At 41.9% G+C, this 17,388-nt stretch overlaps 1 protein-coding gene across 1 annotated transcript in view; it reads right to left on the reverse strand.

Annotated features, from left to right (window-relative positions):
- LOC142934218 (mothers against decapentaplegic homolog 6-like) overlaps positions 1-13,701 on the reverse strand; it is a 17,523-nt gene extending 3,822 nt beyond the window's left edge. The window contains exons 1-3 of the mRNA XM_076078697.1: positions 12,960-13,701; positions 11,286-11,339; positions 10,692-10,769 (exon numbers count right to left, since the gene is read on the reverse strand). Of these exons, the coding sequence (XP_075934812.1) occupies positions 10,692-10,769; positions 11,286-11,339; positions 12,960-13,701 (874 nt within the window). The remainder of the gene's footprint in view (positions 1-10,691; positions 10,770-11,285; positions 11,340-12,959) is intronic.
- Between the last annotated feature and the right edge of the window lie 3,687 nt (positions 13,702-17,388).

Below are 17,388 nucleotides of genomic sequence, written 5' to 3' on the forward strand. Positions count from 1 at the left end.
GGCTGTTTACCCCCTGTTTCCAATCTTGATGCTAAGCTAAGCTAGCTTAATTTGTAACGGACAAACATTAAAGTAGGATCAATCTTCTCATCTAATTGTCAGCTAGAAAATGAAAAAGTGTATTTCCCAAAATGTTAAACGATATCTTTTCCTCTCTCCCTCCGGTCGCAGCGGTGGAAGCTTCCTCCTGCTAACCTTAACCTGCACAGAGATGAAAAAAAAGCTGGGGGGGTAAAAAGGGGGAAGTAGAGGAGTAAAAAAAAAAAAAAAAAAGAGAGAGAGAGACTGGGTGAAAGAGGGAGCGGGAAAATGAGAGGGAAAGAGAGAGAGAGAGAACCTGCCAAGCATAACCAGCATCCACGGAAAAAATGAAGAGAGAGAAAGAGACTGTGAGAAAGAGAGGGAGGGAGGGAGACCCCCGTCTTTCATCCAGTGCCAAGGATTAGATTCCCCTCCAGTTATTAGACTCTTCCACTGTGCTGAAAGAAGTGGGTGGGTTGGGCAGAGGGAGGGGGAGGAGGTGAGGGAGGGCGTAGGGGGGGGACAGAGGGGAGGATAGAATTCAGCTACTAACCATTGTCGGCCGCCTCTAAGATGCTTTGTTTTGATTCAACTTCCTAAAAATTTCCCCCAAAAGCTCTAAAAAAAAAGAAATAGAAATAAAAGAAAATAAGGGGGAAAAAAGAAAACACCCCTCCCTGGCTACAAATGGTAGGTTCTGTGTTGTTTGAGACAACTATCATTACAGGGAAACTTCAATCCAGCAAGCCACATTTAAGCTGGCGTCTCGACTATCTCTGCCATCAGAGGGCTGCGTTATCGCCAGACATGGGCTTTACAATCCAACACAACTGGGCTCTCGCGCACAAACACAAACACACACACACATTCTTGCACACACACACTCTTTCCTTCTCCCTCTCTTTCCATTGTAAAGGGGATCTTGTGATGCAGTCTGCTGCAGTCTGCTGCAGTGTGCCGCTCGACATCTTTCTCTTGCTTCCAAGAAACACATTTCTCTAACACCAATCCATTATTTTATGCGGACAAACGACCACATTCCTTGAACCTGCAGGTCAACGGGGCCACAGGAAAGTAACTGTGTGTCCCTGTAAAATTCCGAGGAAGACGTGTTTGGAGGTAGTTTAGAAAGCTCCTCCAAGAGGAAGAGAGAAAGTAACCAGTTTCCTGCATTTCTGGTGCTACTTCAAAGTGCCAGACAACTTAAGCCAAGGAATGTCTCAGGTTTTGCATCCATCATTGCATCCTGGAAAAACTCTGCTGTCACGTCTTGTATCATCCACCATAGTTTGTGTTGTCATTGTATGAAAACCCTGGAAATCCAAACTGTTTTCACTTCAGTTTCATGATTACAGTTGAAGAAATGATCCTAACTCTGATGCTCGTGAGACTCATAATGAAGGCTGACACTTTGGAAATAAAAGCTGGTTTCAGATGATTTGAAGTATAGATTATATACTGAATTGATTATGCACCATGGTTGACATTTGTTCCTCTGTTGCTTAGTGAAAAATTACACTTGACTTTGGCAGAGCTTTCACAGTTGAGTGGTTGAGATAGATACATGTAATGGCTAGTAACCTTTGTCGGATGTCATCACCCCTTTTTCTGTATATACTGTTGGTGTTGCTGTATCAAATAAAGACAAAAAATATGGAATTGTTCCAATCCAACATGTGCTTTTGTTCAGACTTTACATTGGCAAGTTCAATGTGTTAGTATGCACAAGTATCTTTCGACTTGGTTCAATTTTAACAAACGTATTAAATACTGTACAAGTTTCTGCAAAGTGACGTATCACTTCACATCCAATCACTCGACCTCCTCTTGTAGAACGTGCACAAGGTCACATTTACATCGCTCTTGTTTAGCCGTTGCTCAGATTTAGTTTCTGTGGCTCACTGTAGAACAACACAACGCATAGTTGTAGTGCTGTAAAATGTTCCTTATCCACAATAAAGATCCACAATAAATAAGCAGTAAGAGAGAAACTGAACAGTTAACGTACTGTGGGGATTGTCCACGTTATCCCATTCCACAGTGAGCTACCTCACCTGTACAAAAACAATGATCTGAGTGAATCTGAGCAAACAGAACTAACTGTGAATGTGTGTTATTCTAAATCGGCCCTGATCAGAATTTTACTTCCTTGACGCAAGTTTCGTTTCAGCGCAACATTAGCAACACTTTGTAGTGCAACTTAACCAGCTAAGCCGGAGGAAGGTGAGACTGAATCCTAAATTATACTTCTACAGCACATCAAGGTGTCACAGCAGCTTCAGCGTTTAATGATTTATTGTTGTTGCTCCAGGGTTAAAGAAGATTGTTTGCTCTGCATTCCTGCTATTCCTGACATAATCTTGTTCATTCATACACAGAGGTGAAAACAAACACATCAAAGCCAATGTTTGCGCTGGAAATGGCTTCGCTCGATGAGGACCAGCTTATCTGTTTTTGATAAGGAGGTGGTGTCTGTATAGCCCGTGTAGTACATGTGGTTACATCTTTCGACAGTTACCTACAGACGCACCAGAGACACACATGCGGGTATCATAACCCTGCAACAGAGACATAAATCAAGCTCGACTAAAACACTTCATGGGGGAAGACGGTATGTTTTTAGCTCTAAGAATAGCTGGATTTTAGTTTTACACAAACAATTTATTAAAAGATGATTTTAATCTGAATAGAGACCCAAAAGGAGATGCAGAGAAGCAGAGCTCTGCAGCTGACAGGCCTCCCCTCCCAACACATTCCTGGACAGGCCCTCTTCCTCAACACTTCCTCCCCCCCGCTCAGCCAGTCACCGGGGTCAAGTTGACAAGTCTCTCATTGAGCCTCACGGGGTCCCGCTATATGGCCTTCACTCCTCACAACATAATTACACACATTTATTGGTGGGATAGATCCATTTGTTCCTCTATGAAGAAGGTATTATGAAATTCCTCCTAAAACTTAATGTGGGAGAATTATCTGAATAGAACGCCAGTGTGGAGCGCACTTATATATACAAAAAATAACAGTGGACTGAAAATACAATGCACAATCACTATACATAACTCACACAGTGGGGGGGTGACATGGGGAATGTGAGACCTGCAATGATTTAGTCGAGTTACCTTCGAAAATGTGTATGATAACACATTTTATATGAGGACATTTGCCACATTTTTTGTAAATGAAATCTGCTTTAATTTGAACACAACCTGACATACATACCATCTCATTGAGTTGATATGGCCAAACAGTAGCTTATTTACACATCCCGAAAAATACGGAGCAACATTAGCACTATTTGCAGTCGTGGTTGTGTCTCTCCTTTTAGCTCAAAAGCATCTCCTGAGGAAATATCCAGCTCTTTAGCTCTGTTTATTAGCTAGTTGCTAACTTTGTCGGCCTGTCATTTAGTGCAGGTAGCGTGCAGACAGTTCATTAGAGCTTTTTGTTGCAAGAGCATTTAGCAAATCTAATATGGGAGTTAACTGAGAAACACTTTAGCCTTCCAGTTTCGAGGAATTGAGAGCAAAAGAAGTGGCAATGAACATATTTTGAAGTGATTCAATTAAATTTAAGTTGTACGTGAAATACAAGAGTGTTTGTGATATGTATATATTAGTGCTGGGCAAGTTAACGCGTTAATTTCGCGTTAACGCATTCATTAATTAACGCCGACAATTATTTTATCGCGCGTTAACGCATTTTTTAAATTTATTATAATTTATTTTTATTTTTTTAATTGAAAGACAAGAGACAATACATATACATAACAACAAGAGGATGACAAGAACAGTGGGATAAAAGCCAGCAAACATCCTATAGTCAGTAATTTTAGTGCACCTATATGCTGAAATTCACGGTAAACGCATTTAAACGGCACAGATCGGGAGCAAGCGAAGGACTTTGAAAGTTAGCGGAAAGATTAACGTAAGACAACATCCGGTTTCTTCAGACGAACATCCGGTTTTCAGAATAAGATGCCAACAAAGTATGAATTATATTCACATTAAGTATAAAACATGCTACCTGCATCTCGTGAACCAAATGTTATTGCACTTTTGTTCATATAGCAGTACTTTTAAAATAAAAGTGCGCAATACACTACTTTTGAATTCATTATTGAACTTTGCCATAACAATGCGATTAATCGCGATTAATCGCAAAAAATCCATGCGATTAATCGCGATTAAATATTTTAATCGTTGCCCAGCACTAGTATATATGCTATATAAATTTACGTATATGGCCTTACACTCTATCAAAGTCTGATACTGAAGCTTAAATACAGTAGGCTACTGTGTGTTTGTCAGTGTAGTTTCCAATATCATGGGTGAATGCACAGCACAAACACACACACACACAATTGTTCTTACTAACAACAGGCAGCTACATTGCCTGAAAAAACCCTGAAAATGTTCGGTCTAAACTCTGCGTTAAACTCAGAACTCACAGCACAGGCGACAGTTTCCTACATTTCACAGAGTCAGAGAGCCTGTCGACATCTGCAAAGAATCTTTAGGTTCAGCAGCATGGCAGGATTCCATTAAAAGCCAAATTGCGGGTTGGCAAAAACTCTAAGGGAACAACGGAAAGCCACAGCCAGTCCTGTAATTTAAACCTTATTTTAAATTGTGATGGCTTGACAACATGGACTGAAAGAGAGGGGGCGAGAATGAGAGTCGCAGAGACCCAGAGAAAGAGAGCAAAAATGTGTGTACAACAAACTGTAGAGGCTGTGAAGGCAGAAGTAGAATTAACACTAAGACAAAGAGCAGTAAAAGTGGGCTGAAACAAGAGAGAGAAAAGAAGAGGGGATAGAAAAACAAGGGAACAACATTATTGTGATTCGGGACAATATACGACTGTCTGTTCTTGATAATCAGGATTGTTTCTGATGTGTAACACTTCCTAAATCCATGAACTTGGAGAGGTCAAGGTTCATTTGTCACTCACAATAAGGTGGTTTAAAGTATAAATGTCTGAAACAAGCTTCTGTAAATGTCAACACAGATACATAAAGCAGTGTTGCATCTACCAAGACGGAAAGGAAAAAGAGCCAAGATCAAACACGAAATCCCTTAAAGTAAAATAGGTAATTTAATAAAAACATTTGTGTTTTGGCTTCTTTCTTTTAGTTCCGTGTTGGGCGAACCGCGATGTTATCGGATATCCCTTCCTGCCCTCAACCACAGATACCCTCAAGTATTTGGAGCTAAGTATTTTAGAGGTGTGCATGTTGACTGTTTCTGTGTATCCACGCAACGACATGTTTTATATGTATCTTCGCTGACAGACATTGCAGCAATAAAGCCTGGGAGGCGACGCGGCTCCATCAGCTCAGAGTTTTACAGCTTATTTGTAGGTGTGATGATTACAAACGAGAAAGACGGGAACTGAACTGACAACACTGAATTATTTCTACTTCTAAATGTGTTGTCAAACAGCAGAGTGAACAAGGAACAGTCGACTTGTTTTTCCAAGTCAAGTTTAAATTAAGTTAGGCTTACGTTCTGGGATCAGAGGTGTTTAGTCCTTTTATGAAATGTAGAAGTTTGTTTATTGAGCCAATACGTTGATTGAAGAACATGAATATGTCTTTCATCTCACCTCTACCATTCTTAATTACCTTCAAATATATATCTTTGTTTCTGATTTTAGTTTGTAACATTAGGTGATGTAATAATTTTCTGGTTTATAAAAACAAAAACATGATGCTTAAGGCAATATAGTTTATTTTGGAAAATCAGTAATCTAAACTTACTCTACTGTTACTCAGATTTTTCAGATAATAACAAACTCTATCTCCAAGAAATTATGTTTATTTATCACTAAATTATTTTTCCAATCCGCTACATGTATTTACCACTGGAGTCAGCAGTCGCGGTAGATGACGGACGCACAAAGAGCAGGACTTTGACACCAGAAACGGGTTTTTGCATCCTGAGTCCCGTCTGTCATTAAGTTAAGGCAACAAAAGCACTTTGGTTAAAGATCGTGGCCTCTGTTAAATGTCGATAATCATGTTGTGATTCATGATTTAAATCACTGCAGACTTATTTTTGCAGGAAGCCAGACCACAATCTTTCCTTAAAAACTGTTGCCAGTTCACCCATAAAATGTTTAATAATGAGGTCGTCACTATGAACGGATATTGTATCGCAAGAGTAGATTTTATGGGGGAAAACAAGTCAGATACGTCAGTAAACATTTCACTGTTACATTCAGCAGCAACAATTCCTCATAATTTGCTGTGGCACATTAGATGCATATAAACTTAATTTCTAGGGGACAGGGTTTTAATAACAGTGTTAACCTCCTGGCAGTCTAAAAGCTTAAAATGTGCCAAAACGTTTAAAAAAACAACTAAAGGACTTCAGAAAAAAATGACCGAACTGACATAAAAGAGCTCCGGGTGAGTTGTGCGCCGCGTCCTCAGCTGCGTACCCAGCTTGTATGGTGAAAAAGAGCCGTGATGGAAAATACTTGAGGAAATGGCAAATGGTTAATGGGCCAGCACTTGATGTTGAATTCCATAGTCTAATGTGTCTCAGTCAGGCATAAGAGCAAGTGTTGTACGCATGCCAGCAAACAGACTGGCGGTTCAGGTCACTGAGAGGACCCGTCCCGACTCAGACGGATAGCAGCATAATGTGGGTGTTCACTGTTTTGTCTTTGCACTATTCTTACACCTCAAGACACTGAGGCCATATTGAAAGGAATTCTGCGAATGTATCTCATTAAGTATTCATGCTTCTGGGAGTCAAATCTGTACTTGAGAGCCTCAGCAGATGATTTACAAAACCGTGTCCAACTGTGTCAACCTGGACTGACCTGGAAAGCTTCACACTTTCTGAACTGAGCTCACTAAAACTGCACAGTGCAGTCGGACTCTAAAAACTGTCTCCCAAGCTTCCAAGAATGTCGGCTCAGCTCCGTGATTCTTAAGTATTAACGGCGATATGTTCAAACATGTATCAGGTGTCACTCTCCGGAGTCGGAGCCCCTCATCCCCCTCCCACCTTCTTTCACTTCGAGACCCTACTCCCCCTCACCTTCCCAATTTCCCAACATTCCTGGGCCGTGCCCCATCAGTCAAAGGGCCAATTCATGGGGTTAATGCTGCAGTGAGTGCAGACAGGGCTTTGAGACAGGATGTTTGGCTGATACCTTGCTCTGCTTAAGCAAACAAGCCACCAAAATATGATTACTGAGGGCAGAGAGGGAGCAGCCTTCTTGTCTTACTTCAGTGCATCCAGGCCATACTAATGTCCACTAAGTATCATTGCTTTACTTGCTTCCACATGTTCAAAACCCAGAGTCTAATGACGACAAGATGGACAAATGTTTGAGGAGTGCAATGATGTCATATGATGTAATAGCTGACAAGGAAATCGCTATCTCTTTGGGCATCATCCTTCGAGATTCTCTACCTCTTAAAATATAAAATGGTAGCTTAACTCAGAGTTCATACACATTTTTTCCAAAACATTTTGAAGAGTTTTTCATGTCTTTATGACCTGAAACGTTTGCATATACATGAAAAATAAGAATAAGAGGTTGGAGTCTGATGTTACCCCGCGCATAGAACAGCAGAACGACACGTGACGTAACTGATCTGCAGATTTAAGAATTGTTTGACAAATTTTTCTCAGTCGATCTTAGCTGAACCACACACACTCAGGCATTTTTGGAGCAAATTTCCATGACTTTTCCAAAACCTTCTGTGTTTATTTATTCTTCCCAAACTTCTCTACGCCTGGAAACGGCTACTTTCATGACTTTTCCAGTTATTCATGACCGAACGAGTTTCACTTCAGTCTCACGTTCATGTTAGCTGATTTCTGTTTGTTTTGTCCAGCAAGTCACGCATCATTACCACCAACGTTAGCCGACCTACAACAACCTGTACAGCTGCGTCGGCGATGTGGCGGTGATTCAGATGTGTGGAGCTTCTTATGTTAGCCATAATCACAAAGTACATTTGAGGCTGACAGGAACTAATTTTGAAGACTCTTTCTGTGTTAACTTTAAGTTAAGTTTTGATCTGTTGGTTTCACTAAAAGAAAAGTCACCAAATTCCATTATCAAATTAAAATCACCAAACGAGTACTTTGTGTATCATCATGTAAAGAAAGTAGGGCGGCAGTAGAAAATAGTTGAAATAGTCCAAATAGAATGTATTTAGAAAAAAGGTTATACTTCAATTATGAACTTTGCCTCCCTTCCAGCTAATCGCGTGATTGGTGAATGTGTGTTTATACGTGTGTGTGTCCTGAAGAACCCCTATGTGAGTTCTCTGAGACGATCTTATCACTGAGTCAGACAGAAATTCCTCCCTTTCTCCCTCCTGTCTCACTCTCTCACACGCACACACATGTAAACACACACGCACACACTCGCACACAGAGACACTGACAATAAGCAGCTGAATGACACGTTTTGTTGGGAGTCACAGAGCGACAGTCCAAGTAGATATACTAAACTTCCAGTAGATTTATCCCTTTTCAAAGCCTTGCTGCGGTTTAAAGGGAACGTTAACTGATCGAATGATAAAAGAGGCCAGGGCAAAGGTATGTATGGACCACACCCTGCTGCTGCCTTTTTTCCCCTTAAAGCTAGGGTAGCTTTAAAAGGAATTTAAAAAATAGATGCTAAAGTGCCGGAGCACATGTTCATTGTTTGCATTTGTTCTAAAGAAAACATCACAGGCTTTAGATGATCACCTGCACAAAAAAGATGAATTCACACTCTTGAAAGATCTAAGAAACATCAAGGTTTTCTCTTTTTAAAGCTACAGACAATTCTTTGATACAAGCTTCATGTTCAGCTTATGTCCTGCTCATTTCACCAGCCGTAACTCAAAAGAGGAGTCTTATAACCTGACAAAAGCTACATGCGGAATTCCTGGCTACCTCTGTTTAGTCTCTTTCCTACTCCAGCTCTTGGCCTGAGCTCCGGTTCTCGGCTCCAGCGTTCTGGTGTGGGGGGCAGGGGATCAGAGACCACACACACACAGACACACACACACAGAATTATCCAAACACACAACATCTTTTAAGAAAACTGATCTATTTCCACTTATTTCACCAGGCAGACAATAGAAACCTTAAAATCACAACCTAAAACTTGACTCTTGTCTGACTTGTGACCTTGATTGAACAGACTTTGGATAATTTTTTAACATAACTTCCAACAAATCAGAGTAAATCAACTTTAAAATACCTTAAGAATTAACCACATTTGTTTCAACTCAAAAGTGCATAATGGCGAATACAAGCAAGGACAGGAATAGCGTGATTATTTGTATTAAAAAGATGTGGATTATTTTTCTCAACCCCAACAGAAACACTCTAAACAGGGCCGTATAGCAACAAACTGTGGGTATCTAATGAGCTCATGTTTATGAATTTAATTTGACTCCTTTGAGGCTAAAATTTAATAAGAGGTTTATTCCTGAGAGTGTGAAAAAGGCTTTAAAACAGCATTTAGACTCAGATTTTTGGAAATAAATGCTGAGAAAATCTAATCCAAGTAATTAAAGCATCTTCTTTTTTCATTTCTGGTGAGGTGGGCATTGGGAGGACCCCAGTATTTCTAAACTGCTGCCTACGGCCCTGCGCCTAAACATGGAAAACATACATAACAACTCAATAAATTATTTCAACTTCAAACATAAACTTCAAGAATAAGTTCCTGGTCACCATCAAACCAAAGAAAGTATCACTGGGGTGCAGCTGATTCTTCAGACAGCTCCGTCATGCTGCAACTACACTACACAGGCTTCATAGGTGCCCGTTCACCTTTCAACACCGTCCACAAGTGAGCCCAGGGAGGCTTGATCGAGTGGGTTTGTGGGTTTCTTCTAACGCTACAAGGACCTCTCCACCCGACCCCAGCATGTAAACAAATAAAGCTCCAGTTTCATCATCTAGAGGGGGCTGTTTCCTGTTCAAATGCAGGCCCTCAGCCCCCACCTCTCTCTCTTTCCACATATACACGCACACAAAACTCTACACCTCCGCCTCATCAGAGCTGCTCGGCTCCCCCGCCCCCAAAATGCCAGCCTCTTTCCACTGCTCAATTGCCAAGAGGAATGGAGGGATTTGAGGGAAGAAAGAGGGAAAGAGGGGGATGGGTGGTTTGAGAGGCAAAAGGGGATTGGGAGTATGCACGGGGATCTTATTGCAGCTTCATCCCAGTGAAATATTTTGCCGTGGAGAAAGCGTAGGGAAAGAGAGAGAGAGAGAGAGAGAGAGACGGGGAACGAGAGACAGAAAGGCAACACTGCTGTGGCATCTAGATAGTGAGAGACCCCAGACCCCCACCGAGTGCCCCCATGCCTCTCTGACAATAGAAGCTTTATGCACTGGAGTTTTTACTTGTCTTAACGGCCTTTGAAAATAGGAAGGAAAGCACAACTTAATAACACAACAGTAAATGCAATTTGCTTTAACGTTCAGAGAGCATGCACGCTACGTGTGTTTGCAGGCATGAGTGTGTGAGCCTGCAAGTGCAAATCTAAAAGTATTTCCATTCGTGCCTCCAAAATGTTTTGTGGTGAGAAGTCAGACTTCTTCGGCGAATACAAATCAACACCGTACCCTGCTGAAACCAACATCTGCCCGGTGACAATGTCCATGCACCTCTGCAGTATAGTGATGCAAGTTACTCACCTGTGTAGTCTCTTGGCATAATGTGAGGCGGGTTGGGGGAGAGGGGGGGCACAGTTTCAGTGTAAGACAGAGTTGAGTCTGGTGATTGTAGAAGAAGCACAAACAAACAGTAGAAGAGTGAGCGTTTTTGGTGGTCAATTAATTTAACATGTATTAATTCAGTCATTTATTTCAACATTCTCTGGTTACAGCTTCTTAAATGTGAGGAGTTGCTGTTTTATGTGATTATACATATTTTGGGACTATTGATAGAAAAATATATTTGAAAGCCACCTTGTACGCCTTTGAATTACATGATGTTTTGGAATGAATGAATTATGAAAATATGAATTTGGTTGCAGCCCTGATAAGCCTCTCAAACTACAGAGCAGACTGTCTGTCTGCACAAACACAGCCTCCCTATTATAAACTCTAGATGTCAGGCTCTTCAAAAGGGGAGATGTGCACAGATAAGACTTAACTAACTCTGTGTCGCTTTCAACACAAGCAGCTTTTCAAAGATAATCTGTGTTTCCAGTCTAAAAATATGATGGTGACGACACCCTCTGTGTCATTTACTGGTTTGCAATGTGGTGTTGGTTTTTCCAAACTCACCCAGTGGCTTGTGTTCATCTGAACGGGACAGAGAGTATGGGGGAGGAGGTGAATCTGGAAATACAACAAAAGTTAAGGTTAAGTTTGAAGGCTGCATGGTCTTATTGCTAAATAATCAGCTGAGGAAGAAAAGTACTGAGCTTCAAGGCTTGTACGTTAGTGTTATAAACTGTGAATTATGTGAAACGCTTACAATTTAATATTTTATTTAATGTATTGTGAACTTTGTTTTCTGTTCCAAACTCTACCAATAAATCCTACACAATAAAAGGCTTATAATCCTCAATCAAAAAATGTTAATTGTATAATGCACAATAAATGAACTTCATCTTCTCATTGACATCACATTACATACAAAACCTTTTCTATTCAGGTAGACCATTAAACCCACCTGTTTCTATAGCTAATGATAATGTATAAACATGGTGGCTCTGCACATGTTGTTTTTCACGAGGTAATATGTTCACTGTTTAGATTTGTAGGCTACCATGCATCAACAGGCCATCTTTCCTTATACCTAAGGAGCTATTTGCGCTGAGTGCATGATTGCAACACTGTAATTATATTTAGTCTTTCTTTTGAACTCCTAATAAGTATCATTCCACATATCCAATCTGAACCTGCAAGTATTTCATCCTACCGTTTCTGTTTTTAAGGGAACTGTATTTGATTCTCAAAGTGTTCAGTTTGATCCTCTGCTTTTATGAAATCTTCATAAAGTTGTCAGTTAAGTCGTTTTCATTGACACGGACTCACAGGGGGACTTCTTCTGTGTGAAAGCAGTACAGTAAACTATAAGCAACTGCTGCTGGGAGAGTCCCTTCTGTCCAAAGTGGACATGGGTTTGTGGCTGCGGCCCCTTTAAGAGCAGAGCCAGTAATTGCCGGAGTCCTCAGCCAGTCAGATACCCAGCGAGTCAGTCTGGCGCCAGCACTATGCAAACTGTATATTATCGGCACTCCTTCACCTAAATAACAAGAGGACGACCTCCTTGTAAGAGAAAAAAAGAGCCTAAGTGCAACTTGAGAGCGACCTTCAATTGGATGATGTGGGAAGCAAAGTTTTGCGCAAATTTAAATAAATGTGTAATGTGTTTGGAATGTGGAGTGGAAATCAAAACAATGGTTGACCAAAGTAGAAACCATAGTTATGAAAATGTAATAAAACTGCAGGGCAGGCAGTGACACACGAGAAGATAATAAGTGATATTTACTGTCTGGGATTTCAGTGTTGCACTGTGTGCTTTGATATATTATTGCAAATGTAAGATGGCTCCATCACCAACAACAGAGGGACTTAATGGGTGTTATTTTCTCGTGATTGTGACGTTGTTCAACACTTAAATCAACAATAAGTACATTCTTCTTTCGTTTCAAGCTGCAGGTAAACAACACTGTGACCGATTGGAAGTTCTTATTAATTTCATGCTGGGCCATCAATATTTACGCTACAAATAATCGTATTACATCCATGACGCGCTCCACTTTTTATGAGATTAACTTCATTCTCAGCGAGGCCTTCCACCTGAGTTTGGACTACCAGGGTCTGAAGATGATGGTTAATGTGGTGTTCACAGGGCAGAATGATATTATTATCTCTCGTTGTAACTCGTACATTTGATCATTTGAAAGGTCTCCTCTAGATCGAGTCAGCCCCCCATGTTGATGTCCTTACCTGGCCCACATAAGCGGCTGTAGTGATAGGGATTGCAGCACACCTTTGCGCCGTCCACTGCGCCGAAACTCTGGCAGTGGCTCAGCGTTTTGAGCCGGGCTGAGAGCGGCAGGTCGCTCCAGCGGTACACCTTAGACACGAGACACTGTGGAGAGACGTGATGAGCCCCGAGCCGCAGCTCGGTGCTGGGCACCATGACGCACTCGCTGGGTATCCCTCCTTTGGTCTCCACAGCCTTCACCAAGGTATCCAGAGATCTCTCCTTGAGTCTTTTCAAAAAAGCATGAGCAGTGCTCGCGAGTTCCTCCTCCAGTCCCGCATGCCTCGGTGCGCACTGACAAGCGCCCCCTCCGTCTTTTCTCGGGGTCCAATAAGGGCTCCGGGGTCTGAGATCCCATTCCCCAAACAAACAACACGTCACCGTCCTACTGTCGCCCTCCTGTCCCCGCCGGGAGCCTCTGTGCTCCGGGACGCACATGGCGCCCCGGTCATCGTCAGGCTGCTCCTCTTCCTCCCTCTCGGCGCTCTCCGTCAGGTCTCCAGCCTCCCCCGTGAGTCCCGGAGCCGGGTCAGTGTGTGTCACCGACCGCTGCTCGTGTCTGCGGAGCTTTCCTGAGTGTCTGCCGCACGGACCGTTCCGTCCTCCCTCACCTCGTCTGCTTCCATCCCGCCCGTCGCTCTCGGTGACCAGACGGCTTCTCCAGAGTCGCCGTACAAGACCTGAGCGTTTCGACTTGAACATACGACAACCTAGACAGTTTTGGATGTGTCCTGTCGGTCCCGTCCGGGTCTCGGGAGATGCCACATCGATTTACGCTCGTCGCGCAGGACCGGGGGTTTGTGCACGGTGCGCACAGCATGCGGAGCCGGTGGTCACCGTTTTCTGGCTCTCCCGCAGCATCAGAAAGTAATTTCAATCATGCGTTGCGTTAAACATCACTAAACGTCTGCAGAAGAAGGCTCCACACAGCCACTGCGCAGAGACCTGCTGTCGCCAACTCAATTAAGCCACAACTTGTGCCAGCCCTTGCACAAAGCCTTCAACTCCCCAACACTCCGGAGATCCCGCACACAATCCACAAACCATAGTTAGACCTCTCCAGGAGCAGTATCAGTTTACATGAGCAAAAAAGAAGCATCAGAAACATTAATCCAAAAGTTTTCCAGAGTTTCTCCTTGGACTTCGTGAACCTCTTGAACCGTGAAACCCCTTCCTTCACCTCGAAATAAATCCTCACAACACTGAAATCCCGATGATTTCTGTCGCTGTGGTTGGAAGCAATAATCCCGCTGCAGAGTCCCGGGGTAAAGCAGAGATAGTCGGGGACTCCAGTGCCAAACTCCGGGACGGATTCCGTGCTGAGAAGTTGTTTTAAAGAGAGCTGGAATTACTCCACTCTCCACTCCCCTGCAAGTCCCTTTCGGACGCACACACACAAACACACACAGGCACACGCACACACGCTGCTGCACACACCAGAGTCAAGCCGAACACAATAAAAGCAGGTTTATTCGACTGTGATTTTCAAAACAAAAGCATTAACGGTGAACATAGTTTGCAAGTTTGTTGAAGAAAAATGAATGACAACAATTACAAGAAAGAATACTTTTTTTCTTGTGTGATCCAAAAGCCTATATCAACATACATATTCTAAACTATACACGCTTACGGCTCACATATAGGCTACTTGTTTATAGTACTGTTATCTGTTTGTTGTGCACTTTATTTTATATTATATTGTACATTTTAAATATGTTTATATTTCTTGCACTGTATTGATTGTTTAATGTTATTGTTTAGTGTTATGTACCCGCCATGACAAATTCCTCGTAGGTTTAATATACATTGGCAATAAACGGTTTCTGATTCTGATTCTGATATGAAACCGCAAACCCCACAAGTGAAGTTACTTTGAAAGGTTGGTTATGGTGTATCTTTATTCATAACATTTCTAATTGTTTTAATTGCAATGTCCTGGAAAGGTTAATCATATAGGAATTTGTCGACATGTTTCTGACAAATTCCTATTTTTTTCATTTTAATATTTAATATTTTAAAAAATCTATTCATAATAGAGTTAATGTTAAAACTGAAAGGTAATGCTTTTATTTTGAAACCCAAATCACTGAGGTTGCTTTCCTTGTAATTCTCTCTCTCTCTCTCTCTCTCTCTCTCTCTCTCTCTCTCTCTCTCTCTCTCTCTCTCTCTCTCTCTCTCTCTCTCTCTCTCGGGGCCCCAGAGGAAAGCTCTGGAGCCATTGGTTGATTCCCGCCATCATGTGCCAGTCTAGACACTTTGGCGGCTGGGAGCCGCACTGATTGTTGCGCAAACACGGCTGGTTTCAAGTTTCTTAACTCTTAACTCTTAAAGACGCAACCTCCTGCTCTGCTGAAAGTGGAAACGTTCTGCAGCGTGGAGATCACAACTATCACGAGTAAACAAATGGATGATGGTATAGATTAAAAAACAGTTTAAAAATAAAAATAAATAATAATAATAACACCACAGGATTATGAACTATTCTGGACTGTATAGGATTGATAGATGATAAGATCATTACTGTACTTTAATTGTATTGCCTTTATATCATATATATATATATAATATTATTACAATATTAAATAGCCTATCAAATAATTGTAAAAATACAATATCTTCCTCTGATATGTACTAATGGATCAGAATCAGAATCAGCTTTATTGGCCATGTATGCGCATACATGGAATTTGGCTCCGGTTTCCACTCCGCTCTCAATGTACATACACTATTTTACAATAAACAAGAAAAAATATATAAAGAATAAAAAAGGTCAGCAAAAAAGTAGAACATATGTATAAACATTGAACAGCTATATACAATGAAGTAGCATTAAATGAAAATACTCAACTCAAGGGCCTTACAAGTTTAAAAAGTTTACACTATTTAACTCTGTGAAGTACTCCACTTTTTAATCACAATTTTACTTCACAATATTTAAAGGGAAAATGTGATAGATGACAGTTTAAGTTACTAGCTCCTTTTTATATAAACACATTGAGTATTTAGATCATAAGGTATTTAACATAAGTTAATACCTCAATAAAAATACCTTTTACATGTATTCGTCACAATGAGAACTTTACATTTTTTGTTCTTCAACACGTTTTACTGCAAATACACATTTAAAGGTACATTAATACATTACAATATTACAATGATATTTGAGTCATAATAAAGGTTTCAGTAAAAGAGTCAGAAAACATAAATAAAAGTATATTGTTTAGGTGAACGTACTGTGCACATCGCCTTACAGAGGCTGTGGCTCTGACCACAAAGTCGGGGGTACGATCCCCGGCTCCTCCTGTCCACATATCGAAGTGTGCTTGGGCAAGGCACTGCAATGCTCCAACTGCAATGCTTTCGTTAGCTCAGAACGAGCCCTTCATATCTACATAGCGAGTGGGTCAGTGAATTGCAAATCCTGCTATGGTGAAGCCATGACACCGCCCTACTGCCTGTGATTGGCTAGTACTCGATACTTGGTTGGTTGGATTGGTTAGGGGTTATGCATTAGGGGTGAGATTGGTTAGGGTAAGAATATCAGGGTAAGCACTATAGTAAGATTCGTAATATTGTTAGCGGGTCCTCTTCACAGAGGCCGCCATGTTGCACCGTAGATTCTCCGACATGCTTGTGAAACTACGGTAACACGAGTCACAGAGTGCAAAACCACGGTAACACCAGCCGCCGTCCCTTTGCTCGTAAAGTAACGTTATCGTCGTAAGATGGCCTCTGAGCGAGGCGAATGGCGTCACCACGGTTTTGCACTCAGCGGCTCACGCTACTAGTTGCAGTCTTTGAGAGAGAGGGTTGAGTGGAGGGGTATTCAGTTGGTTGCAATCTGCAACCACACCACTAGATGCCACTAAATCCTACACACTGTGCCTTTAAGCGACAAACCCTGAAATAGGGACAAAATAGTGACTCTACACACAGTTTAGTAGAGGGACCAAACATTATTAGCAAAGACCACAGGGGGTACGGGGGCAAACAGGGGGTAAGGATATCCCCAAGTGGCATCACGCCAGTCCTGCCACTACCTGTCTCTGTGCCAACGTGACCACCTCCACCACGGCTTGAGAGTGGTATTTTAACAACTCTACAAGCATATGGTTCAAGTGGATGTTACGACAGAGGGATTCGTACAGTTTCCCTGGTGGGGGACCATTCACACCTCGTATCAGAAGAGTTCACCCTGCGTGTCAGTGGCTCGTCCAGTTACAGTATGTGTGGTGAGTATCAGGACCAGGACTCTACTGGGGTATGTGAGGGACGACGGGGCTGGCTGAAGACGTGGGAGTCAAGTTACAATGACAGAAGGAGAGAGTCGAGGAAGAAGAGGAGAGCCGTGTGTGTGTGTGTTGGTGTGTGTGTGTGTGTGTGTGTGTG

This window comes from Anarhichas minor, unplaced genomic scaffold (genome assembly GCF_050575085.1).
Source record: "Anarhichas minor isolate MPS153535 unplaced genomic scaffold, ASM5057508v1 ptg000067l, whole genome shotgun sequence".
In the NCBI taxonomy this organism is placed as follows: Eukaryota; Metazoa; Chordata; class Actinopteri; order Perciformes; family Anarhichadidae; genus Anarhichas; species Anarhichas minor.